The following is a 26,951-nucleotide window of genomic DNA, read 5'->3' on the forward strand; positions in this document are numbered from 1 at the left end:
AACTAAATCTGACAGTATGCAGCCTGTATATGTTGCTGTTGGAATGGGTCACTTGGGGCGAGGGTTCTGGGTGACAGGCAGAGGCCAGTAGCGTCCAAGGCCATCAGTACACTGTGTGTTCCTACTACCACGTGGTCAGGACTACCAGTCGTACGACGTCCATTTTTGTGGAATCCGCGGTGTCTGGGTGGGTTAGACGGGCGAGTATGTGTGCTGCCCAGTAGGTGCCTGTCTCTACAAATGTGGGACCCAACCTAACAAAGGTACAAGCATCTGCAATGAGAATGTCCAATCCCACCACTTTCTGCATGACACTGTTTCTACTGTGTTTCTGGTATGGAACGCCGACTGGACTAGAGAATCCCAGAGGCGTGAGAAGTATGTACATGTCCTTGTAAGGAAACAGACAATTAGGTGTACACAAAATACGGTTTATTGAATTCTTATCTGCATTTAGAGCACAACATACACTACAGACCACCAACCATCACAATTTAACAGGACTTTTATCTTCTCATCATTATCTTCGAAGAATAACTTGGGGATTCTCCCCACAACCATGTAGTGTGTGTTACACGTCAGTACCACGTCTGGAGTCTCCACTGGAAAATATATCTGAAAGAGCAGTTTCATCACTCACCCTAGTCTTGAGAGATGGGTGGAATGACGAAGGGATCGAACTTTGGTCTAATGAGACTGATCTACGCACTACCCTTTGGGCTACCCTATCCACTATGCAGTGCAGGTGAGAAGTACCACTAAGTATTAACTCCCGAGATAATCCTCCATACAAACACTTAACACTCATCTCCGTTCACACTCCACACTGGGCGGCAGTTTGGACTTGTCGTGAAAGTCCTTGTTTGAAATCGATTCCAGTTTGAATCTCAGTCGATCAATGTGTGAATCCCATTCCCTCCCATATACGTGGAATATTACATGACCCAAATACCTTTGCTCACGAGCAACATAAATCCAGATAACGCGATTCCCAGTAGAAAGGCGATGGCTAACGGGCTCATTTCATGACAGTACTAACAGATTGTGCTCATTTCGTTACAGTACTAACACAAAAAGGCTCATTTCGTTACATTATTAACGGACAAGGCCCATTTCGTTACAATATTAACGGACTAGGCTCATTTCGTTGGCAGTGCTAACGGACTAGGCGCATTTCGTGGCAGTGCTATGGGACAAAGCGCATTTCCCAACAGTACTAACGGACTGTGCTTATTGAGTGACAGTCCTAACTGACAAAGCGCATTTCCCGACAGTACTAAATGACAAGGTGCATTTTATAACAATACTAACGGGCTAATCATATTTCTCGACAGTACTATCGGGCTGGGCATATTTCCCGACAGTACTAACGGACTATATTCATTTCCCGACAGTACGCACGGACTGTGCTCATTTCGTGACAGTACTAACGGACTAGGCGCATTTTCGTGATAGTCGAGTACAAAGTGACTGTCAGTTAGTCATAGACATATGTATTCTGGCTTGTTGAAAATACTGCAGTCAACAAAACAAGACATATGTAAATGTATGAATTTGATGTGTGGATGGCGAGAAACAATGTCACTACTAAGTGAAGATCGAGGAATTAGCAGCACGGATGCTCGTAACAACATGGGAGTGAGGGGATGATTATTCTGACGAACTCAGCTAGAGTCCAAGTTACGTAAATCCATACGTCATGTGTCAAGCAACGGACTGTCTTGGACAGATTACACCATTTACAGACCACCCGCATATTGCAGGGATTCTACTGAGTGCGGCGTCAACAACAACGACGACTACTCACAGTAAAGCAGCACTACTATCCATAGCGAATCGCTAAGCAACAACGACGACCACAAAACTCTTACATTGATGTCGCGTCGTATCTCACAGTGATTAAATGAGTTTACAATACATGGTGCTTGTCGTAAGAGAGGACTAACATGATCGGTGGTCAGACTCGCTCACTTAGTTGACACATATATTGTATCTCATTTGCAAAGATTGATGCTCATGCTGTTGATCATTCGACTGTCAGTTCCAGACCTGATTATTTACATTGCAGGGCCTTGATTTTCGAAGCTGCCTTAGCGCTAATATAGTTTTAAGTGACATACATTAACATTAACTTACGACTATCTAAGCCCAGATGTGTATCTGGAACCGAAACGTTGTCTCGGTGAAACATAATACCTATGTTGAAAATACCGACTCTAAATTGAATACATTAATAATGATTACTGCATCTAATTAAGATAATTACGCAAATATCATGTCACGAATGGCATACTATTTTATCTACTTTACATCAACAGAGACAGTCTTGAAAAGTCTCCATGTCTGTGCAGCCTCGTGTCAGTATACATCTGGACCCATGTCTTTGTTTTCATACAGGATATTTAATTCAGCACTAAGTCCATACAGGCAGGTCATTTCTCCAAGTCATTCGGCAACCTAGATGAACATATCTGTGGTATAACAACCACACTGGGGGGGAAGGCTTCACCTGTGATTGAATCTGGCAGTCTGTGAAATGTCTGTCCTGTCACGTGACACTGGATGATACTCATATTGACAAATGACTAAGTATTCATTCACACAGGCAATTACCACCAGAAAGTGAGATGACATGTGGTTATTAAGACGAGTACTCGTCTTACAAAACCAAGCATGTTACTTTGACACGGAGTGTGACAGAGATAATACCGTCTCCTATAAAGGTCGAATTCGTTTCCATGAAATATTGAAAATATGAAGTCACTTAGGCACTTTTCAATCATTCTAATCACCTTGGTGGGAACAAAATGAGAGGACATATAGCTTACTAATCACCGCCACCTCTAACCAGACATGCCTATAATGCTAGCCCTCGCCCCACTCCAACGTATATAACGCTGGACTGTAGTTTCCAACTTGATGTGCTGAGTGTTTCAGTTCCCAATGGACAGTTAAATTAAGTACAATCTGTACATGTACTGACAAATGCCCCATCGAGAGGAGAACACTGTTCTTATAAAATGTGATATTGCCTAAACTTTTCCATTATCAATATTTGTTGTCGGCTAACATGCCATCAGTCTCTCCATCTTTACCAGCCCCTCTGGTCTCCATCTCCTGTCCCATCTTCTCCCCCTCTTCGCTCTCTTCTCGGGCCCACGGCTGTAGTTCCCCGGATGCAAACAGGATATAGAAGATGGCGCCGAACGCGTATATGGCTGCTGCGATGTAGAATACAACTTGCCACTCTGCCCGTGTCTGACTCTGCAGCGAGAAACATGTAAGTCAGGATGAAATAGTGACTATTGTTGAACAATGCAGGTGGAATACTCAAGCTCAACCATGGTACAATCTGGATATGGAAAATCAGTGAGTGACAACATGAGCCATGATCCGCCCTATATGACATATTGAAAGGCCCCCATACAAGTTCAACGGTAACTATATCTACCATTCCACTAACAGACACATACACAGATGTCATCCTTTGATGTATGGCTGGATTATCTCCATCATTACCAATACAAACAACAACAACAACAACAACGGGAACCTGCAATGGTTATATTGCATAGTGGGCGAACTGTCTAAGGCGCCTGGCTAGTGATCCAGCGAGCTTCAGGATCGAGCCCACCTGTGACCGGGTGTAAAAACCTTGCAGTCAAATTTGTGTGCAAACTCTTTCAGTGTTGTCACAGCCCCTAGTGTACAGTACACAACCCTGTGTACTTAAATGAACTCACGTATCAGTAGGTGTATTACCAGATGGTGGCCACATAAATACGTGCATACACCTAGTTGCGGGTACAGCAACGTGCAGTAAACTTGGACAAAGTACTGTGACTACGTGTCCCTGTCCACCCAGCTGTGAATTGGGTAACTCGTTCGGATGAGAGAGACACAATAAACTCGGTGCACCTACTGGCAGCAAGAGTTGTATACTCCCCAGGGAGTTGGGATTGAAATACGATGTGCTGTTGAGACTGACATCCAGTGACCGAGGGGAAAATACCAGCGCCTTGAGCATGCACTAGTGCATGGATATGTGCGCAATATAAATGTCCCATGCTATGCTATATACTGCAACAAGAAGAAGTCACGTACCTCAGATGTAATGACTCCAACGACGACAGGTGAGATGAATCCCGTGACGGCTGCTATGGAGTTGGAGATGCCGAACAAGATGCCGGCGTATGCGGGGGCGATGTCGACGTGGTTGACGATGAAGCCGGAGAACTGGAAGCCGGTGAGGGAGACACCCAGAACCAGCAGGGTGATGGCCAACGGCCGCTGGGAACAGTCGACATACCCCAGGCCGACCAACATTGCTGCAGGGACCAACTTACCTGTTTAGCAGGGGAGAGACACCATGTTAATACCATGTAATACCATGTGATACCGTGCAATACCATGTGACATCATGTAATATACGTAACTTCCAGCAACTTCCATGAACAATGTTTTTGTAAGTTGTTCTACGCTGCAATCAACAATATTCCATCGATAGGGGGCGGTCTTTAAACAAATCGAGTCTTGACCTGACAATCGAGTGATCAACATCATGAGCATCGAGCTAGGCACTGACGTACGTTGACGTGTTAAGCAAGTCAGCGAGCCTGATCGCTCGGTGCTGTTAATCGCCTCTGACAAGAAGGTGAAAGCCACGTATACCTTCACTTGTGAAACATCTAGGACAGGTGAGTTAGGAGTTTAGGATTACTAGGTTGAATGTCCTCTCGTTGAGAAGCGACATTCCTAGCGTTGGGGTTGTGAAAGAGACACTGAAACCACTCACCGAAAGAGTCAAAGATCTTCCTGGTGTTGGTGGTTGTGAAGATGCTCCGTCTTCTCACGAAGTCCGCCATCCAGCCCGCCACGTTGATCATCGCCCAGAATACAATATAGGGGAGAGCGGAGTACAGACCGTTCTGCAACAAGCAACACCTGTCAATATTCGCTAAGAACAAGTCTACAGTAATTCTTGAAAGACCCAGGTTCGATTCCCTGCCGACTTATGGAATAAACCGAATTAATGTCCAACTCATTCACTCACTATCGGGGCGGTGGGCCAGCCAAGTGGTTAAAGGTTCACTCTTCACGACGAAGACCAGAGTTCCGATTCCCCACATGGGTACAATGTGTACATTTCTGGTGCCTCTCGCGGTGATATTGCTGGAAATTTGCGGCGTAAAATCAACCTCACTCACTATCACCCCGTCCCGGTCCACCAGTATTTAAGTTACAACATTGTCAAACCACTTCAAGTGAAACAGGCGCATTAGATACTACCTGAATGTTAAGAGTGATCTTCGAGGTGAGCGCTTATGATTTTATGCCGTTTCAAATCTCTCACCGTTTAAGATTTGGACACCAGAAATGGACTTCACGTACTGTACCATCGTGGGACAAGCGGTCACTTGACTATCCAAGCAACCAGCGAGTTAGTGTCAGTGGCAGCAGCGTCAGTGGGAGGGCCTCGGCTATGATGTACAGAAACATCATCTAACGGTAAACGTGGCTTATATATGATCAAAGACTAGGGGCAGTTGGCCCACACTGGAGCAACACAATATCATGACCAGCATCTACCTCTCTACCTATATTTAGGTTGTCTAACTCAGCAACGTTTTCATACAAAATAAAAAATGGACCAGACAATCGGGTGATTGGTATTATGAGCAACACAGAAGCACCAGTAATAATCCATGATGTGTTTGTCATTCTGGTAGTTGCTGGTATAGAACATTGTTAAAATGGAGAAGTTGATCATCCAATAAGTTGTGTCATCTCCGTAATTATCCGACTCATCAAGCCAGTACGTGCCACCTATTCGACAATCTCCGCGACAAGGATACGTTAATTCTGGCGTCCCTAGGAAGTTACTTGATAAATACTATACTATTAGTCAAGTTCACCTCTACCTTCGCACGGTGTCTCAAGACGAATAACATGGGGAGACTCAGTGTTCACGAATAGCATCTGACCCTCTGACAAATCTGGCAGATTCGACACTGGTCAGATAGAAATCATCAACCCACCAGTCCCAGTGTCTGACTGAATATATCACAATGACTTTGTGTGAAGTAGTTATTTGAGGCATGTGACACTTGTTTGCTGTGTAGAAATCTTATGTTTGTTATCATATAATGCTAATAATTTCAATGCAAGTTATAAGAAATGTTGAATCTGAAATGTTTGTTTAACTTTATTCTGTGGGTCCTGTGACTTTGCAGTGGGTCAGACAGACATCTGAAACTTACAGGACCAAATGTCCTGTTACTTTGAATACTGGAGACTGACTGATGGCACAGAAGGCAGGGTACTCGCTCGGGTTCGATCTTCTCTCAGATATATAGCTCATCTACTTCAAGCCCTAGGAGAAGGAATTTGAAAAGTATCAACGAGCAAGTAAGCATTGCTTCGGGCTCTGTTCGTAGTGGACTCCTAATGTGCAGATATATATTCAAATTAAAAAATACCTTTCATTCTAGAACTGAATGTCAGTCAAAAACATAAAGTGTGTTCAACTTTACTGCCATCCCTGCTGAGTTACGACTGGAATATTGCAGAAGCTAACAACATATTCCGCAATGTGACGCCGACAGCTGGCTTTATTCACTGTCGCGTCCTTGTGCACTGGAAGGCGCCCACTGAATGCACAACAGCTGAAGTGTGGCAGCAGCGTTTTTCAATGCTGAACACTAGTGGGCTTCAGCTGGCCTCTTGCAAGGATGATGCAACCAACAGTAATAAACTTTGACAGCAGCCCTTGGTTATGTCATATTTTCAGACAGATGTCACTCACCCAGTTTGACTGACAGGTGTATCTTATTGAAACGTTTTTGAAGAGTCATGGGTGCAAATGCTATCGACATTGGTAGCTACTTGGGGAAAAAACAACCCTTCAAAGGCAGGACATATTACATGACGCACCATTTGGTGCACTAAATGTTTTATCAGTCTGCTGGAGTTGAACAACAGGTTTGCGTGAGGATTAAGTCATCACTCTGATGCAACATTCAGTATAGCTATAACAATAGTGGAGCGTCCTTGTCGGGCAGTGAGTGCAGCGACAGTGTGTCTAACCTGCCCGTTGACAACAGACAGGTAAAAACAATAATTTGCATTATGATTTTGCTTAAAAGCCTGTTTAAAGTGTTTCAGATCAAGCACAATGTGGCGGCGGCGACGGCGACGGAGGAGAATTTGTCTCTTGAAGACCATCACCTGTATTCCCCACCTTATGTGTATAACAAAACAGTCCCTCGATCATATGTACATAAAAATATTTCGAGCTATATTACGGATTTGGGTCACTACTAAAATGGCTTCTCTAAAGGGCATCTGTTATGTCCAGCGAATGCATTTTCATTATGTTTTTGATTTCTTGTACCTTGAAGGGAGGCTATATAAAACTCCCAACACGCCCTGAAATAGGGTAATTAAAAGGACATGCCCACTGCAAGTCTGTGACTGTTGTCTTTTGATCTGCACCCAGCCACGTCACTTACATATTTATGATCCTGTAAGTTACGGATAAAAGCGAGGTGAGACAATCGGCACACACCCACGGAACACATGGCTGCAGTCCTAAATAAGTTTCTTTGTTTTTATTAGTCACTGACAGATTCAGATTGAGCCAGGTTGAAAGAGGATTTAGTTTTCTAAGAACAGGAAGACATTGCGTTCCTTGAGACATCTGCTGTCGCAGCTGATCTATGAACATTTCTGGATTGAAGCACATGAACTGTTCCCGGCTGTCACCACAGAATGGAGTTCAAGTCCAAGCAAACCTGTCTTACAGTAATCCCTGTCCACTTTGTGAGCTTATGTATGATAACAGGAGTAATTAGGCATATTGTATAAGTTAAGGTACAATGTGTAATCTTCACCAAGGTAGAAAACGGCTACATATTGTGACCGCGCGTCGCAGATAGCTTCTTTAGCTGCATACTGTTGTCAGGCCAGACTGAAGTAATGCATCTTGTGAACTGGGTGAGTCGGGTTTAGCAATATCACAGGTGGGGACACCATATGACCTTCGCACGTTGTGCCCATGTGGGATATCAAACCTGATCTTCAGGGTGACAAGCGAAGGCTTTAACCACTTGCCTACCCCATCAACTCCTTGTTATCTAGACACACATCTGCACAGTCAAGACAGAAAAGCTTCTGTGACACGAATGCTGTAACAGCAAACCGTCAATCAACGCTAAATTATTTTCAGCGCTGATGATGTTAGTCATCAATACATATAGTCGGTGTTATAGCAAGTCTGCTGCAGTGTAGAATGTAGTGAACAACATGTCATTACAAACATCTGGTTCCACAAGCCCACTTTTATGTTATTTTCAGGGATTGTAAAGCAGTGACAAAAAGACCCGTCACATCTGTTCCGGGCAATAGAGATGCAACTGTCTGTATAAACATGCCTGTATTATTGGAGAAGAGACAAAAAACGACTGTAATAGAAGAATGTACACAGTAATTTCAATCACAATAACAACAGCAGGTCACCTGTAGAGCTGGTAGTTATCCCAAACAACATTTTATATTGACGGCTAGACATGGAAAACACGTCGACGTTGCAGGTTGATATTTTTGAGGCTTTGTAGTTGTTCATTCTGTGATCACTGATGCGTGGTGCATCTCCTAGGAGATATCGTTTGTGGACCACAGTTTGGGATGATAAATACACCTTATTCATTACGCACGAGTTTCTTTTAGCCGGTTTGCGCTTAGACGGAACTCTGGAGTACAAATGGCCGAGAGGCAGGTTATGGAAAGGTGAACTGGTGTTGTTGGAGGTTATTTCGCGACGAATATACTCGAATTCATATGCACGCTCGCACGCACGCACGCACGCACGCACGCACGCACGCACGCACACACACACACACACACACACTCAAGAAGCATGCAATTATTTCCACTCACAGATGCAATGTCGAACTTGAGCACCTCACTCATGTACGTGGGGATGTTTGTGAGGAGGGTGTAGGCTCCCCAGTCGGAGGTGATGTTGCTCACGATGATGGCGTAGGATGGTAGTGATATGGCTATGCTCTTCCAGGGAACATTTATCTTCTGAAAAGACAAAAAACCCAATAAACAAAACAAGGTCCGATCAGTTAGATTCTGGTTTAAGGTATGTGAGGACAGGTGTTGTCTTGGTAATGTGAGATGTTGCTCTAAGATAAGTGTGGACAGGTGTTGTCTTGGCAATGTGAGATGTTGCTTTAAGATAAGTGTGGACAGGTGTTGTCTTGGCAATGTGAGATGTTGCCTTAAGATAAGTGTGGACAGGTGTTGTCTTGGCAATGTGAGATGTTGCTCTAAGATAAGTGTGGACAGGTGTTGTCTTGGCAATGTGAGATGTTGCCTTAAGATAAGTGGGGACAGGTGTTGTCTTGGCAATGTGAGATGTTGCCTAAAGATAAGTGTGGACAGGTGTTGCCTTGGCAATGTGAGATGTTGCCTTAAGATAAGTGTGGACAGGTGTTGTCTTGGCAATGTGAGATGTTGCCTTAAGATAAGTGTGGACAGGTGTTGTCTTGGCAATGTGAGATGTTGCCTTAAGATAAGTGTGGACAGGTGTTGTCTTGGCAATGTGAGATGTTGCCTTAAGATAAGTGTGGACAGGTGTTGTCTTGGCAATGTGAGATGTTGCTTTAAGATAAGTGTGGACAGGTGTTGTCTTGGCAATGTGAGATGTTGCCTTAAGATAAGTGTGGACAGGTGTTGTCTTGGCAATGTGAGATGTTGCCTTAAGATAAGTGTGGACAGGTGTTGTCTTGGCAATGTGAGATGTTGCTTTAAGATAAGTGGGGACAGGTGTTGTCTTGGCAATGTGAGATGTTGCTTTAAGATAAGTGGGGACAGGTGTTGTCTTGGCAATGTGAGATGTTGCTTTAAGATAAGTGTGGACAGGTGTTGTCTTGGCAATGTGAGATGTTGCTTTAAGATAAGTGGGGACAGGTGTTGTCTTGGCAATGTGAGATGTTGCTTTAAGATAAGTGTGGACAGGTGTTGTCTTGGCAATGTGAGATGTTGCTTTAAGATAAGTGTGGACAGGTGTTGTCTTGGCAATGTGAGATGTTGCTTTAAGATAAGTGTGGACAGGTGTTGTCTTGGCAATGTGAGATGTTGCCTTAAGATAAGTGTGGACAGGTGTTGTCTTGGCAATGTGAGATGTTGCTCTAAGATAAGTGTGAACATTGTTGTCTTGGCAATGTGAGATGTTGCCTTAAGATAAGTGTGGACAGGTGTTGTCTTGGCAATGTGAGATGTTGCTTTAAGATAAGTGTGGACAGGTGTTGTCTTGGCAATGTGAGATGTTGCTTTAAGATAAGTGGGGACAGGTGTTGTCTTGGCAATGTGAGATGTTGCTTTAAGATAAGTGTGGACAGGTGTTGTCTTGGCAATGTGAGATGTTGCTTTAAGATAAGTGGGGACAGGTGTTGTCTTGGCAATGTGAGATGTTGCTTTAAGATAAGTGTGGACAGGTGTTGTCTTGGCAATGTGAGATGTTGCCTTAAGATAAGTGTGGACAGGTGTTGTCTTGGCAATGTGAGATGTTGCTTTAAGATAAGTGTGGACAGGTGTTGTCTTGGCAATGTGAGATGTTGCTCTAAGATAAGTGTGGACAGGTGTTGTCTTGGCAATGTGAGATGTTGCTTTAAGATAAGTGGGGACAGGTGTTGTCTTGGCAATGTGAGATGTTGCTTTAAGATAAGTGTGGACAGGTGTTGTCTTGGCAATGTGAGATGTTGCTTTAAGATAAGTGTGGACAGGTGTTGTCTTGGCAATGTGAGATGTTGCTTTAAGATAAGTGTGGACAGGTGTTGTCTTGGCAATGTGAGATGTTGCCTTAAGATAAGTGTGGACAGGTGTTGTCTTGGCAATGTGAGATGTTGCTCTAAGATAAGTGTGGACAGGTGTTGTCTTGGCAATGTGAGATGTTGCCTTAAGATAAGTGTGGACAGGTGTTGTCTTGGCAATGTGAGATGTTGCTTTAAGATAAGTGTGGACAGGTGTTGTCTTGGCAATGTGAGATGTTGCTTTAAGATAAGTGGGGACAGGTGTTGTCTTGGCAATGTGAGATGTTGCTTTAAGATAAGTGTGGACAGGTGTTGTCTTGGCAATGTGAGATGTTGCTTTAAGATAAGTGGGGACAGGTGTTGTCTTGGCAATGTGAGATGTTGCTTTAAGATAAGTGTGGACAGGTGTTGTCTTGGCAATGTGAGATGTTGCCTTAAGATAAGTGTGGACAGGTGTTGTCTTGGCAATGTGAGATGTTGCTTTAAGATAAGTGTGGACAGGTGTTGTCTTGGCAATGTGAGATGTTGCCTTAAGATAAGTGTGGACAGGTGTTGTCTTGGCAATGTGAGATGTTGCTTTAAGATAAGTGGGGACAGGTGTTGTCTTGGCAATGTGAGATGTTGCTTTAAGATAAGTGTGGACAGGTGTTGTCTTGGCAATGTGAGATGTTGCTTTAAGATAAGTGTGGACAGGTGTTGTCTTGGCAATGTGAGATGTTGCTTTAAGATAAGTGTGGACAGGTGTTGTCTTGGCAATGTGAGATGTTGCCTTAAGATAAGTGTGGACAGGTGTTGTCTTGGCAATGTGAGATGTTGCTTTAAGATAAGTGTGGACAGGTGTTGTCTTGGCAATGTGAGATGTTGCTTTAAGATAAGTGTGGACAGGTGTTGTCTTGGCAATGTGAGATGTTGCCTTAAGATAAGTGTGTACAGGTGTTGTCTTGGCAATATGAGATGTTGCTTTAAGTTAAGTTGGGACAGGTTCGATGGAGAGCAACTGACTCAGATTTCATGATGGCCGGTACACAGTCACAGATATTAAATACACAACCGTTCTGTAAATACTATGAGAACATCCTCACCTTGTGAGGCGTGGCGCTATGACGAAGGGTGAACTCAATGTAGCGTCTCTCGTTCTCCGATATCCGCTTATGCTGGGCGGGGGTGTCGCTCACAAGGAGCATCCACAATATGAACCACACCAAGGACAGGGCACCTGCAGTGTTACCATTGATTGTAATATTGGTAAAAGGCGCTACAAAACTCTATAATAAGATACCTTCGCCTTTGCTATGGTAAATCAAATGTCAGTATGATAGAATCTTCGAGGAGGTAGTGTTGATGAAGGATGTAGCATGATGAAGCTTTCGGGTTGGTTATGGTAAATGTCTGATTGGGGAAACCTTTCACGGGGTTATGTTAAATGCCTAAATGGCGTAAGAAACGGGTAACACCGGTGCTCTTGACTAGAATATAGCTGCCTATAACATCACTCACTCCATCAAGTAAATCGCCACAGAGGGTTTATTGTACCCGACCGTCACTCTCGCTATAGATTTGCTTGTCGTCTAGACCACCCAGAGGTTACTAGAATGCTCCTCTTTCTACAGATGGGCTGTTCGAAGTACTATTATCAATCAGTCTCGTCCTCCATCCCCACCATGCACGTCAAGCTCGGAGTCAAGGACGGAGTACCATGTACATGTATACAAAAAGGAAACCAACATACACCCTTGACTGTCAAACCAACTTCCCCGAGTGGATATTGGATAATGTACTAACAGACATAAGGTAATCTTCAAACAACCACAAGACACTTCAAGAGCGACTACACAGAATTGCCCACTGTCAGTCTCAGATATTATAGATTTACACTGGGGTAATAACTTACCCAGAACATAAAATATGGAAGGCCATCCCCCTGCAAAGCCATATTTACACAGGAAGCCAGCGAGGGGGAATGTCACCACGTTGCCAACTTGCGCACCTGGAAGTGAGAGATCACAGTAAGGTCAATGTATATACAAAAGTGGTCAAATATAGCAATGACCACTTACAGTCCGTCTGAGTCAGAAAGGGACCGATGAATTGCAAACTTTACCATTGTACAAAACTGCCACATAAATATAAATAGTTCACATGTTCATTCTTTATTAATACCCAAAAGCTTTATGATGTTTGAACATTTTCCGGGCTCCACCCAAATAGTTGTTTAAGAAACTATCATCATTGAAACCGCAAATATTGTTATATGCCGCGGCGGGGTGTAACCGCATAAACGGAACAGCCACTATCTAGTCGTGAGCGGCATACTCATGGCTGACGGAAAATGAAGTTGAATGCTGACGTGAAACAATTGCTGATTAAAGTGTAAGATATTTTTCCGTGCTGAAGCCGAAAGGGGTAAACCATTTTATGCCATTAACAAATTCTATAAGCTGGCATCAAAAGATTTAGGAGTATCAGCAAGGGTACTGACAAATGTTCTGGAACACAAACGTTGTGAGGGTGATGCGAAGCAGGTAGGGGTCGTGTCAAAATCACACAAATTAAAACATTTGGACAACTTTCAAAAGAACCTTGTAAGGCAGTCTATCAACAAGCACTGTTCTGAACACAAATACATGTCGCTGAAAATCTTATGCATTTGAATCAAGAATGCAACCTCAGAATATCAAAGTACACATTCAGGAAACTCTTACACTCTTTCGGGTATCCTTAATAATAACAAAATTCGACTTTTAAGTAGGGACTATGACACTACAACAGACGTGGAATAGATTTTGAGATGTCCCCGGCCATGACTGGCTGTTCCGTTTCTGTGGTTTCACCCCGCCGCGACAGATAACTTTTTCAGTGATGATAGTTTGCACCTTTTTGGTGGAGTCGGGAAAATGTTCATATATCAGAAAGCTTTTGGGTATTAATAAACGATAAACATGTGTACTATGCATATTTAAGTGGCAGTTTTGTACAGTGATAAAGTTTGCAATTCATGGGTCGGACTCAAACGGACTGTACTAGTGGTTCACTTACAGGTGTGTTTTAACAGGTGCCTTTTATGGAAGTCGTTTTCAAAGTACCAAGAAGACAAAGTCATCAATATACCCAGCAACGGCATATTCTTCATGTTTACTAGGTGATTACAGTATGTCAGTGAGTGCATGTGGCAGAGTGGAAAGAGAGTATTGTAAGAACACTAACACAAAATTCAGTCGGGGTCGAACTTGATGCCTTGGAAACGCAAATAATTTTTATTCAGAAATCCAAACCTGCCAAAAGGCACCACTACACCACCAGACCTATCAATATGCCAGGTTTGGTAAACATATAGTGAACGGTCTTAAACTTCTCTGGAAAAGAGCACAAACATCCACTTTAAAGACAAACTTGTTTTCCTAGAAACCACAAAAATAATTTTCACACACTGTTGTAACCCCACAAAAGGCACATCAAGGGTTAAGCTATCACAAATTTAATTGTTTAGGAGATCTGCTTCGGGCAAAGTTTGCGGACGGACGGACGGAACCAGTTTCTATAACCCCCACGTTGAATGAATATCAAAATATAATTCTGGAGATCATAAAGAACGCTCTTTAATCCAGTACTCAAGAGTCCTCAGGCCTATAGTACAAAGTATTATAATGGCACTTTACTGTATAAATAAATGAGACAAGTCATCTCGAAACTGGTCACTCAGTCGTATGTTACCCTTATGACGTATTAATCCATCAACAAGCTATTAGATTCATGCATGTTAAAATGAAGTGCCTCCCTGGTCTACAGTAGATCCGTAGAAGTCCCTCTGTAAACCCCTCCACACATAACCGACCCAGGAACAGGTGAACCTGTGCTCATGTGACAGGAACCTCACCTGCATATGTGAACGCTGTTAGCTTGCTCCTCTCTAAGGGAGGGGCCCAGTGCCCCCAGAACGTGTGCATGGCTGGGAATGCTGCACCCTGCAACGGGAAAAAGGGACTAACGTGAAAACTACTTCAGTCAAACATTCCAATTTTAAAATAAGCCTTATCAAGATGTTATGCATGACGACAATCCCTTCACATACGAATACCCTATGAGGTACATACAACGAACATTGATGGTTTGTAATTTTGACCGGGAAGATTCATGGCAAACGGGGCCATTATGATATCCACGGGCTCATTTCACGAAGCAACCTCTTCCTAGGGTAACCTCAACTCCCATTCTTTAACATTGCACTAAGATTACCTTTGTGAGACTTAAATCACCTCAGTGTTTTGTGATAGGGAGGCCTTGTTTCTAAGTAATCATACAGAGACGCTGATTAGATGTCACCAGAGATAACCTTACAGAAAGTGGCACTTGGTAACATCCGAGTGCTGTCAGTGACGGAGTGTGAGGTCACAGATGCCATTTCCAGGACGAAGTCGAATGTTTGTCACGACTTACCGAGGCAAGACCTAGCAGGATCCTGAGTGACATGACAGCGATGTAGTTGGTGCTGGCTACGATGGGGGTGAGGAAGGTGAGGATGCTGCACACAAACACTGACCAGCCGTACACACGCTTTCCCCCGAACCTAGTAGCCAGCCATCCTGCAGGTATCTGGGAGACAAGGTACCCCCAGAAATAGGACCCCAGCACCAGACCCTGGATGGGTTTGTCCCACAACAACTTGCCATCCTGAAAGAGAACATACGTAACGCCAATAGTACGCAGGGTGCACCCGACTTGGAGTAGCGTGAGAGTGGTAGTCATGTCATTGTAAACTACCTTATGGTTTAGCGGCTATATCAGAACCTATCGTTGTATTGCGATTTCAGGCCACGAGCAAGCAGATGGACGAAGTGAGGAACCAAAGATTAAGGGCAATCTGTCCATGACCAAATGATTCAGGTAAACTATACCATTACACACTGATAATACCTCCTCCTTATAACACACCACACACAGGTAATACCGCCTCCTTATAACACATCACCCGTTACAGCACTACCACGACGAGCGTATGTCGTATTCTGTGTTCCCTCCGTAGTCTATAATCACCACTGAGCAACTTCTCCCAAGCCTGAGTTCAGTCATACTTCGTTCAGTCTAGCAAAACCCAACCAAAATACTCTACATAAAACCTTTGTCCTGGCAGAGGAAATACTATAGTTTGAACAGAAGCTACCTGCTACACGATTTTGCATACCGCAATTGTATCACATCCTTTCCTACCAACGTCACTTCCCCTATCAACTATGAAGAATCGGGATTTCGGATCTGTGTCTGCCTTATACTCTGCTCAGTCACTTGACACGAGTCGTGAGCTCCTTACCGTCGGTGACCGCATCTATTTTTGAAACGACCCTTTACATTACGTAACGTCAGCATTACCAACCCGCTGGGCCGTCGACTCCGTGACGTTGAGGCCTACAGGTGAGAAAGACGCGCACTCTGACACCGACACGCTGTCGTTGGCTTCGTGATTCAAGCTTTCCTTCACCCATGTCTGGTTGACCATGCAGACGATGCTGACACTGAGGTTGACGCGGAGGGCATAGACATTGATGAAGCCGAAGAATCCCAATACAGCTAGTCCCACTCGCGACGAAGTTAGGAACGGAACTGTGAAAAAGAACAGAATCAATAATTAAGTCATTTGATTGAAAACTATAGTGTGTTTCTATCTACGCGTAGATACCTAGCTTTTCCAGAAAATATAACTCACTCCCTAACTTTTACCATTTATTTGACGGGGTATACACCTACCCCCAAACTTTGATACGCGATAGCTTGAACCTGAAAATCAACCTTGCATACGTTCTACAATCTAGATAAGTCATGATCACGTTAATGTGGAACGCTGTGCTCTCAAAGTGAGGCATATGAACACTCTATTACTAGTCCATGTACCACTAGTCCATGTATCACTAGTCCATGTACCACTACTCCATGTATCACTAGTCCATGTACCACTACTCCATGTATTACTAGTCCATGTATCACTAGTCCATGTACCACTAGTCCATGTACCACTAGTCCATGTACCACTAGTCCATGTATCACTAGTCCATGTACCACTAGTCCATGTACCACTAGTCCATGTATCACTAGTCCATGTACCACTCCATGTATCACTAGTCCATGTACCACTAGTCCATGTATCACTAGTCCATGTACTACTCCATGTATCACTAGTCCATGTACCACTACTCTATGTATCACTAGTCCATGTACCACTACCCCATGTATCACTAGTCCATGTACCACTACTCCATGTATCACTAGTCCATGTACCACTAGTCCATGTACCACTAGTCCATGTATCACTAGTCCATGTACTACTCCATGTACCACTAGTCCCTGTATCACTAGTCCATGTACTACTCCATGTATCACTAGTCCATGTACCACTAGTCCATGTATCACTAGTCCATGTATCACTAGTCCATGTATCACTAGTCCATGTACTACTCCATGTACCACTAGTCCAGGTACCACTACTCCATGTATCACCAGTCCATGTACTACTCCATGTATCACTAGTCCATGTACCACTACTCCATGTACCACTAGTCCATGTATCACTAGTCCATGTACTACTCCATGTATCACTAGTCCATGTACCACTACTCCATGTATCACTAGTCCATGTACTACTCCATGTATCACTACTCCATGTACTACTACTTCATGTACTACTCCATGCATCACTACTCCATGTACTACTCCATGTATCACTAGTCCATGTACCACTACTCCATGTATCACTAGTCCATGTACCACTAGTCCATGTATCACTACTCCATGTACTACTCCATGCATCACTACTCCATGTACTACTCCATGTATCACTACTCCATGTACCACTACTCCATGTACCACTAGTCCATGTACCACTAGTCCATGTATCACTAGTCCATGTACCACTAGTCCATGTATCACTGGTCCATGTACCACTAATCCATGTATCACTAGTCCATGTACTACTCCATGTACCACTACTCCATGTATCACTAGTCCATGTACCACTAGTCCATGAACCACCAGTCCATGTACCACTACTCTATGTATCACTAGTCCATGTACCACTACTCCATGTATCACTACTATATGTACTACTCCATGTATCACTACTCCATGTACTACTCCATGTATCACTACTCCATGTACCACTACTCCATGTACCACTAGTCCATGTACCACTAGTCCATGTATCACTAGTCCATGTACCACTAGTCCATGTATCACTGGTCCATGTACCACTAATCCATGTATCACTAGTCCATGTACTACTCCATGTACCACTACTCCATGTATCACTAGTCCATGTACCACTAGTCCATGAACCACCAGTCCATGTACCACTACTCTATGTATCACTAGTCCATGTACCACTACTCCATGTATCACTACTATATGTACTACTCCATGTATCACTAGTCCATGTACCACTACTCCATGTACCACTAGTCCATGTACCACTAGTCCATGTATCACTAGTCCATGTACTACTCCATTTACTAGTCCATGTACCACTAGTCCATGTACCACTACTCCATGTATCACTAGTCCATGTATCACTAGTCCATGTACTACTCCATGTATCACTAGTCCATGTACTATTCCATGTATCACTACTCTATGTACTACTACTCCATGCATCACTAGTCCATGTAACACTAGTCCATGTATCACTAGTCCATGTACTACTCCATGTACCACTACTCCATGTATCACTAGTCCATGTACCACTAGTCCATGTATCACTACTCTATGTACTACTCCATGTATCACTAGTCCATGTACTACTACTCCATGTATCACTAGTCCATGTACCACTACTCCATGTATCACTAGTCCATGTACCACTACTCCATGTATCACTAGTCCATGTACCACTACTCCATGTATCACTAATCTATGTACTACTCCATGTATCACTAGTCCATGTGCTACTCCATGTATCACTACTCTATGTATCACTACTCTATGTACTACTACTCCATGTACTAGTCCATGTATCACTAGTCCATGTACTACTCCATGTATCACTAGTCCATGTACTACTCCATGTACCACTACTCCATGTACTACTCCATGTATCACTAGTCCATGTACTACTCCATGTACCACTAGTCCATGTACCACTAGTCCCCGCATGACGTCGTGTAACGAAAAATGTTCTTTCGATTCGTCTTAACTTGTCGGATATTTTAGATACACGTACACTTGTTACGGGCATCGACCCTAACGAAACTCATCAAGCAACCTATAGATAAGCTATACATTGCTTTATTAGGCATATGTTGCATTAAATAACATCAAGTTCCATTGTGTTCCCTCAGTTGTCACCAGCTCGAGGTATAATTACTGGATCTGTCAGCACTGAGCAGCACTGTACAAACCGTATCAAATACCACCATGTACATATAAAATCGTAGTTACTTCTGGATGTAGATGCAGGTTACATTGCATTTTTATTCGGCATTATGTTAGCCCTGTAACACCCTGTAACAGTACACTTACTCATGTTACAGACTGACAGGGCATGGGGATGTGAGCTGATACATATACATGTATGGCAAACAATCGAAAATATCTACAAAAATAGTATGTACATTTATCAAGATGTTCACATAACCTCCATTATAAAGCGGTTTGGGTTTCCGTTGCGTAATGATAAACATGGATGCAGGCTTATTGAGTATTGGTACAGAGATAGCCACAGATATTCAATCACCAGTACACGCTGCTACCCAACAACGCTGTGACTATACAGTACGGAAACACCTAATCCTTTGATTAAAATTATGTATTGTTTTGACTGGCTTATCAAAAATAGAATGAATATGAGACCCAAATTATTTCTTAGATTTACATTCACATTTAAACAAATTGATGTTGCCAATTCTGCTCAGCAATGTTTCAGTGACACGCCAGTTTCAATGACATAAAATGTTTTTTCCAATACTGGCAACTAACGCCGAAATGAAAAAACATGCAATGTTCTGTTCTCACAAATAGCCACAACTGTGGAAAGGTAGGAAGCCCACAATCGAGATTCGGTTTTCATCATGATCGCAGTAACGCGTCCATTTGTGACGAGATGCGAGTGTGTGAGTGTGTGTGTGTGTGTATGAGAGAGAGAGAGAGAGAGAGAGAGAGAGAGAGTCTTCCAGTCGCACAGTTCAGTGGACTCCAGCACGACTTCTAAAACAGAAGTGCCCCCGGACCTCCGACTAGCCCGCTTGGGTACAGATATCTCCAAGGGGTTAAATACAGATTACAGCACTGGGTTAACGTCACAAAGTAACAGCACAAGACGTGTTGGGTGGTAACTGAAATGTAAGTGCGCACACCAGCGTGATAGAACCTGCATAAACAGCAAGTTGAAGCCACATATAGACACATCTGTACTCTTCAAGGACAACGTTGAAGTTACTTTGTTATACTGTGTTAACACGTGGTATGTTTATTCTTGATACGATCTGAATTGAATGTCAAGGTCGTCAGCTGATACCTGTACCTCTGCACAGCCGGGTAGCCATGGTTTCCATAACAACACCAAATTTGTCGGAAAACACGTATACTATTATAACTGCCAAAACGACACAAACACGGGCTAGCTCTCTCAGCTAGTCGAACCACCCACGTGAACCGATGAAGTAATACTTCCTTCTAATCTACACCTAGATGTCGGCCATGTTACATTTGTGTGACGCCGATGTAACAGTTTAATACACTGACCTGGACCTGACAAAGTGACTCACCACAAAACAGTGTTCAAACACTGACGCCGATACAAGTATGCTACAGCGCTTCAGACTACTGTCGGCTCCATGAGTACTAAGCACTTGTTCGTGCTGCGCCGGTAATACCATGGGTAACACAACAACCTCAACCGCAACCCCAAATTAAACATCAAACGGATGCTCGCTAAAAACAACCTTACCTTGAACTGTTAACAAACATTCTACACATTTTCATAGCCTTGTTCTCCATGTACAGATGAGTGAGTTTAGTTTTACGCCGCCTTTAGTGATATAAATGCAATAATGATAACACCATAAATGGGTTTCATACAATGTGTGGGAATCGAACTCGGGTCTTCGGCGTGACAAGCGAACGCTTTGGCCACTTGGTTACCACCCCTCGTACAGGTATTGCCTGTAGGAGGGATTAGCAGGTTGTATTCGACTGATTCGGGTTTGAATCCACAGTGCCTCCTGGGAAGCGGTACAACGATACATACCTTATGTAACTGAGAGTTCTTTCTCAATTAAGTACAGGTTTTAGTATTTTATGTCGTGGCGATTAGATGTCACACCCTTTGGGGACGTTTTGACGGGAAATAGTTCGAAAAAGTCGGTTTAATCTCAGCACGCTGGTCAACGCACCTGTCTCTGGATGTTTAATTATACCGAATACTCTTTATCTACATTAAATGGATAATACGATGAATATTTCATTGATCAGTCTATTACACATGGTGCTGGTCGTGAAAGTATAGTGAGGACAGGGAAACGTTCATTCGGAGTGTCGGAAGGGTTATGTTATTCAAAGCAAAAGCATATCATTAGATCATTCGTCTAGTCAGCGACAAACCATTACAAGTACACCTTAATTAACAATGTCAACATCAGGCGTGACAATCACTGGGACTGATGCCGGTGAAGGCGATGAGACACCCGACACTTAGATACCTGGGGAACCTGCAACATTGTCCACTGGTTCTGGTCCTGGCAAAGGCGCCATTCTACATATCTTATCCCCGAATGCCTGGATTGGAGAAACTGTTGACCACTGTAATGCAACAACGTTGTTCTGGAAACGCCGTTACAACATGCGTCACGTTCAGCATGCAACAACGGCTGGACTGAACTTTTCTGTATTCTGAAAAAGCACACCGCATGAGCGGTGCAGGGAATATTTAATAGCAGGAAGTGAGCAGGTTTGTTTAGAAGTAGGTGTCAGTGTCTGTTTTTGTATAGGCCACATTGTCCCTTAAATTCATGGTGCTCAACAGAAGACAACTGTGTGCATTTCCATTCCGTCATAATACAAGCCCATGAGCATGTACAACAATGTCTAGCTTCGACTGCGTTTCCGTGAAGATGCATAAACAGAGCAAAGTTTAAGGTAACGAAAAACAAAATTCACCAACATTTACAGTAATCATAACCCGTGAAGGTCCCGGGATAGAATAGGCCTTCAGTAACCCATGAAGGTCCCGGGATAGAATAGGCCTTCAGTAACCCGTGAAGGTCCCGGGATAGAATAGGCCTTCAGTAACCCATGAAGGTCCCGGGGTAGAATAGGCCTTCAGTAACCCGTGAAGGTCCCGGGATAGAATAGGCCTTCAGTAACCCGTGAAGGTCCCGGGGTAGAATAGGCCTTCAGTAACCCATGAAGGTCCCGGGATAGAATAGGCCTTCAGTAACCCGTGAAGGTCCCGGGATAGAATAGGCCTTCAGTAACCCGTGAAGGTCCCGGGATAGAATAGGCCTTCAGTAACCCATGAAGGTCCCGGGGTAGAATAGGCCTTCAGTAACCCGTGAAGGTCCCGGGATAGAATAGGCCTTCAGTAACCCATGAAGGTCCCGGGATAGAATAGGCCTTCAGTAACCCATGAAGGTCCCGGGGTAGAATAGGCCTTCAGTAACCCGTGAAGGTCCCGGGATAGAATAGGCCTTCAGTAACCCGTGAAGGTCCCGGGATAGAATAGGCCTTCAGTAACCCATGAAGGTCCCGGGGTAGAATAGGCCTTCAGTAACCCGTGAAGGTCCCGGGATAGAATAGGCCTTCAGTAACCCGTGAAGGTCCCGGGGTAGAATAGGCCTTCAGTAACCCATGAAGGTCCCGGGATAGAATAGGCCTTCAGTAACCCGTGAAGGTCCCGGGATAGAATAGGCCTTCAGTAACCCGTGAAGGTCCCGGGATAGAATAGGCCTTCAGTAACCCATGCATGCCATGAAAGGTGACTATGCTTCGCGACTAACGGGATCGGGTGGTCAGGCTCGCTGACTTGGTTGACATATGTCATCGGTTATCGCAGTTGCGCAGATCGATGCTCATGTTGTTGATCACTGGATTGTCTGGTCCAGACACGATTATTTACAGACCGCCGCCTTACAGCTGTAATATTGTTGAGTGCGCGTAAAACTAAACTCACTCACTCACTCCAGTAATCATCGAACTATCTTTTGTATCAAATTTGAATATTCGCCATATTGTACCATAGCGTCAGTCAGCCGTGTGTTGGGTCGGAGAAAAGTTCTACACGAGCAGCGAACAATCTCGCATTATAAATGAGCAACTTGCAGTAATATACGGTTGACAACTTACTGTGGATTTAAACCTTAAACTTTAAAATGCATGTCCAGTTTCCATGCTTATAAACAGTTATTGGTGTATGCATATAAATAATTGTTCATATCGTACAGCATTCACGGGGGGGGGGGGGGGGGGGGGGAGGCCCTCGTGTCATTGCGAGGATTAAAGATTTAAAACATTATTGTAAACCAAAAGTTACTGTGTTCTGTAATCTGATTGGTTGAAAACATGATTAAATGGTATTAGATTCCCGGAAACTGAAAGACTATTCACGGCGTATTGACACGTAAACAATTGTTTTGTTGTGTCATCAACAGTGGTGACGTCATTCAAATCATATTGTGACGTAAAGTTAGAATGACGTCACAAATGAGCAACTCCAGACGCTACCATGGGAACCAGCTGAAACGGCCAGCTGATGACACTTCACTGCTGTGTCCGTATTCGATGTAAACGAGTGCAGACACTAAAACCCCTTTGGTTTACTTTTGTGTTTACAATGTCGATAAACATCATGTGTTGGCCAATTTCCGGGTGTTATTGAGTATTTGAAGCACGGGAATGCATTTGACGCCGTCGGTTCCAAATGCATTCCCGTGCTTCAAATACTCAATAACACCCGGAAATTGGCCAACACATGATGTTTATCTCCTAATTGAGATGACCTCAACTTGAAACGCTTCATAGTACAATATATCTATCGGGTGTCAATAGTCTGAGTCATCTGAAAATATTTATAGTGTAAAAAAATCCTTAAGCCTCGCAATAACACGAAGGTCTGTGCTTTACAGACGACAGTTATATTCAATACTACGGTCTGTCAACACAAACGTTTCCTACACTACTGCAAGCTTGTAACACAAAGCTTTTACCACGCGGGCATCACACACTTGGGATATCCTACCAACAGAGTCCGCAGTGGCGGGGACAGTATTGTTGCGCATTCTGTACGGTGGGGCATAATAGACATGCACATGTAGTTCAAAGACCAAATCTCTCTTACGAGTTTGAATCAAAACGTGTTTGATCATGCCTGTGACAGTGTGACTGTCACCAACGGCAGGTCCACGGTTCGGAAGTAAAGAACACATGAAAAGATAGTTAAATAAAAGACGTACATACGTGTTTGGTTTAATACATTGTTCCCCTTCGATACTGGGAAACCCGCGGGCCACAAACCAGCAACGATAGGAACAGCTGAAGTTTTGACAACGAATTCATTAGACCCGCCGTATCCATTCAGTGTTTTTCAGTTTCTACTGTGCAAAATGTTGCAAATGGGCAAAATGTTGTAGTTTCATAGTCTTTCTTTTCCGGTTTTATTGTTTCAGTAGCGAGGTAGCATGTTTGTGATATTGCCACGATGAATGTGGACTTTTCTGGGTTGTTCTGCACAGTGAGAAAACTTTCTTTGGTAGGTGCAGATCTTGGTGGTAGTAACAAATATTCAAACGTTGAATACAGCCGCCTCTGTCGGGACAGAAACACTCTCTACTTGACATCAAGACAGTATCCGAACAGAAATGTCAGTATGTTCTTTAACGTTGACACCAGAGACCATATAATAGATTATATGGTCTCTGTTGACACTCACACTTACCATAATAAATAGCGAATTTCATCACAATGTACATGTGCCCACCATGAAACACGCCTGCACGAAATTTGCAGGTTTCCATATGCAATCATCACACACTGCCATTTCCCGTCCGTTCGGTTCCTATGTGGGTTCCCTGGTAGGCTGTAGTCTGATAGGTTTACAATCTCAATTCGTTAAACGTTTTGTCCAGAAGATTTATTAAATGACCATTGAAAATCTCGTGAAAATGAACTTTGCACCCCCTTTATCAATACGGTGACACCCTACCCCCACCCCACCCATTTCTCAAAAAGCTGTACCCGCCCCTGAACAGCCGTACAGGTGGGGTCCTTTAGAATGATTCCCGCGACAGATGTCGGCCTCGATCTTCTGTTATGATCAACAACATCCGATAAGGACTGGAGAGCGTCACACTCCAAAACACGAGGACAACGTGTTGTTCACAAAGAAAAGGTGCTTTTCATGATTAATGATTATCCATAATTTCATGGTACATGTTATTTTAAGGCACACAGCCATAATTATGTAACTATACTGTAACATCAAACGCACGTAAGTAGCTGTTACATTATTGGCTCTAATATAATTACTGGATTAATAATGTACATTTAGACCACATGTTCACCAATCCCTGGGACAGTAAACTGTTAGTTATCATTCCCGATGTTCTGATCTAATTAGGTGCACTGTACTATGTAACTCTGGCTTATGAACACGTCTCCAGGTTTCCTAGTACAGATAATAGATAAAACATGTCTTGTGCTGCTATCTAGACACACTGACATTGAAAGGTTTAGACGTTGCCTGCCAGGAACCCTTCCCACAAATGAAAGACAGAAAGAACTGGTCGAGTCAGTAAAAACACGTGTTCCTGTACTTAGATCTGAGCTTTATACTAAGACATATCACAGAATCAAATGACCCGTGACTGAATCGACATGCCCGAGGGCCTAGCAGTAACCACGTGATCCACACGGACATCCACATCCAAAGCAGGTGTACTAGTGATTCGTGGGTTTTGGAGATAATGTTGAATTTACCGCTATCAAATACTCGTAAGTTGCAGTAGACATAGATGTACGTAGTACCTCCTACATATGTTAATTGAAATGCATGAACATTTTCCTCATTGTGACGATTACTGAAACTTACATAATGTAAAACAAATCCGAATTACCACATTTAAAGCAAAAACTGAAATTCAAGTAAAACTATTTCACATAAAATTTAAAAAGAATGGATCGTAATGGGCACGTGATAAATATTCGGGTCAAGACTGGGAGTTCCTGGCACAGGAAATTTCAGCACTGTCTAGGTCTAGATGTGTCCTTACCTTTGGATTTGTCAACATCTCCTTCTGGTGTGAAGTCAACGTTTCCTTTGGCCATATCGATCTCTTGTGCTCAGTGTATAACACTGACCCACAATCGTTTTACTTCGTTTCTGAGGAAACGGAAATTGCTTGTCGCGAGGGAACCGAGGTATGTAGGCCAATGTTTAGCGCGCACAAAGCCTGGGTGCCCCGATCACTTCTCAAATAGCCTTCTGACCGTGCGCTGAACTCAAAGCGGCTCTCTGAACCATCACAAAACGCCATGAGAAAATAGCCGTTGAGCCATGTCGTCGTTCCTACGCCAACATCCGTCACAATAGCAAGATGTTTGATATTCCCTGTTGAAAGCCACGTGTGCAATGTTATTGTGTCAAGCTTTGCATGAGAGGAGACAGCTGGTTCGATCTGAGTCGAGCCGTTTAATCCCTTGATTTTGTTATCAGAGCTCCAGTTGAAATGTCCGTCTCTTCTAAAACGGAGTGATCTTGTAAACACTTCACCTAAACAGGCGTCACTCTGTCAGGAAAAAAGGGCTAGCGAAGGCAATATGATGATGCAATAGTAAATCCTGTTGAGTTCGACATGGTGCACAGATTATGCTCCGCCCACTTGATTTTCAACCAATCAGCACAAAGCACTGCACAAGCCTTCGGGTTTGGTGATGAGCATGTTGTGTATTGAGATTCGCCTTTGCTTTTGGAGTAATACGGACAATCATAAGGACAATAATACATTATGTTTATAAAACAACTTATATGTTACAAATAATATACATGAATATATGATACGTTTAAAGGATACCAACTTCTTGTTTATTCTTTACACGACGTTTCAGAGCTATGTCAAATATCAACATTCGCGAAAATTTGAAACAATGGTAAAATGTAGACAT

At 43.4% G+C, this 26,951-nt stretch overlaps 1 protein-coding gene across 1 annotated transcript; it reads right to left on the reverse strand.

The window, feature by feature from the left end:
* Window positions 1–415: 415 nt before the first annotated feature.
* LOC137266452 (sialin-like) lies at window positions 416–26,650 on the reverse strand. The gene is made up of 10 exons (XM_067801951.1): window positions 26,060–26,650; window positions 16,189–16,415; window positions 15,255–15,488; window positions 14,695–14,782; window positions 12,712–12,807; window positions 11,903–12,036; window positions 8,938–9,087; window positions 4,796–4,928; window positions 4,105–4,346; window positions 416–3,264 (listed from the first exon to the last, which is right to left on the reverse strand). Exons 1-10 carry the CDS (start codon window positions 26,112–26,114, stop codon window positions 3,049–3,051), a joined length of 1,575 nt encoding a protein of 524 aa, XP_067658052.1. The 5' UTR covers window positions 26,115–26,650; the 3' UTR covers window positions 416–3,048.
* Between the last annotated feature and the right edge of the window lie 301 nt (window positions 26,651–26,951).

The sequence above is a fragment of the Haliotis asinina genome, chromosome 15, assembly GCF_037392515.1.
Source record: "Haliotis asinina isolate JCU_RB_2024 chromosome 15, JCU_Hal_asi_v2, whole genome shotgun sequence".
NCBI classification, from domain to species: Eukaryota; Metazoa; Mollusca; class Gastropoda; order Lepetellida; family Haliotidae; genus Haliotis; species Haliotis asinina.

What these genes read in the sequence shown, in the direction of transcription:
- LOC137266452 (XM_067801951.1), bottom strand. Translation starts at nt 26,114, where the DNA reads ATGGCCAAAGGAAACGTTGACTTCACACCAGAAGGAGATGTTGACAAA. An exon ending in TTCCATATTTTATGTTCTGG is followed by an intron (nt 12,037 to 12,711) that starts GTAAGTTATTAC and finishes GTAACACTGCAG; the next exon opens with GTGCCCTGTCCTTGGTGTGG. An exon ending in TTGGAGTCATTACATCTGAG is followed by an intron (nt 3,265 to 4,104) that starts GTACGTGACTTC and finishes TTCTCGCTGCAG; the next exon opens with AGTCAGACACGGGCAGAGTG.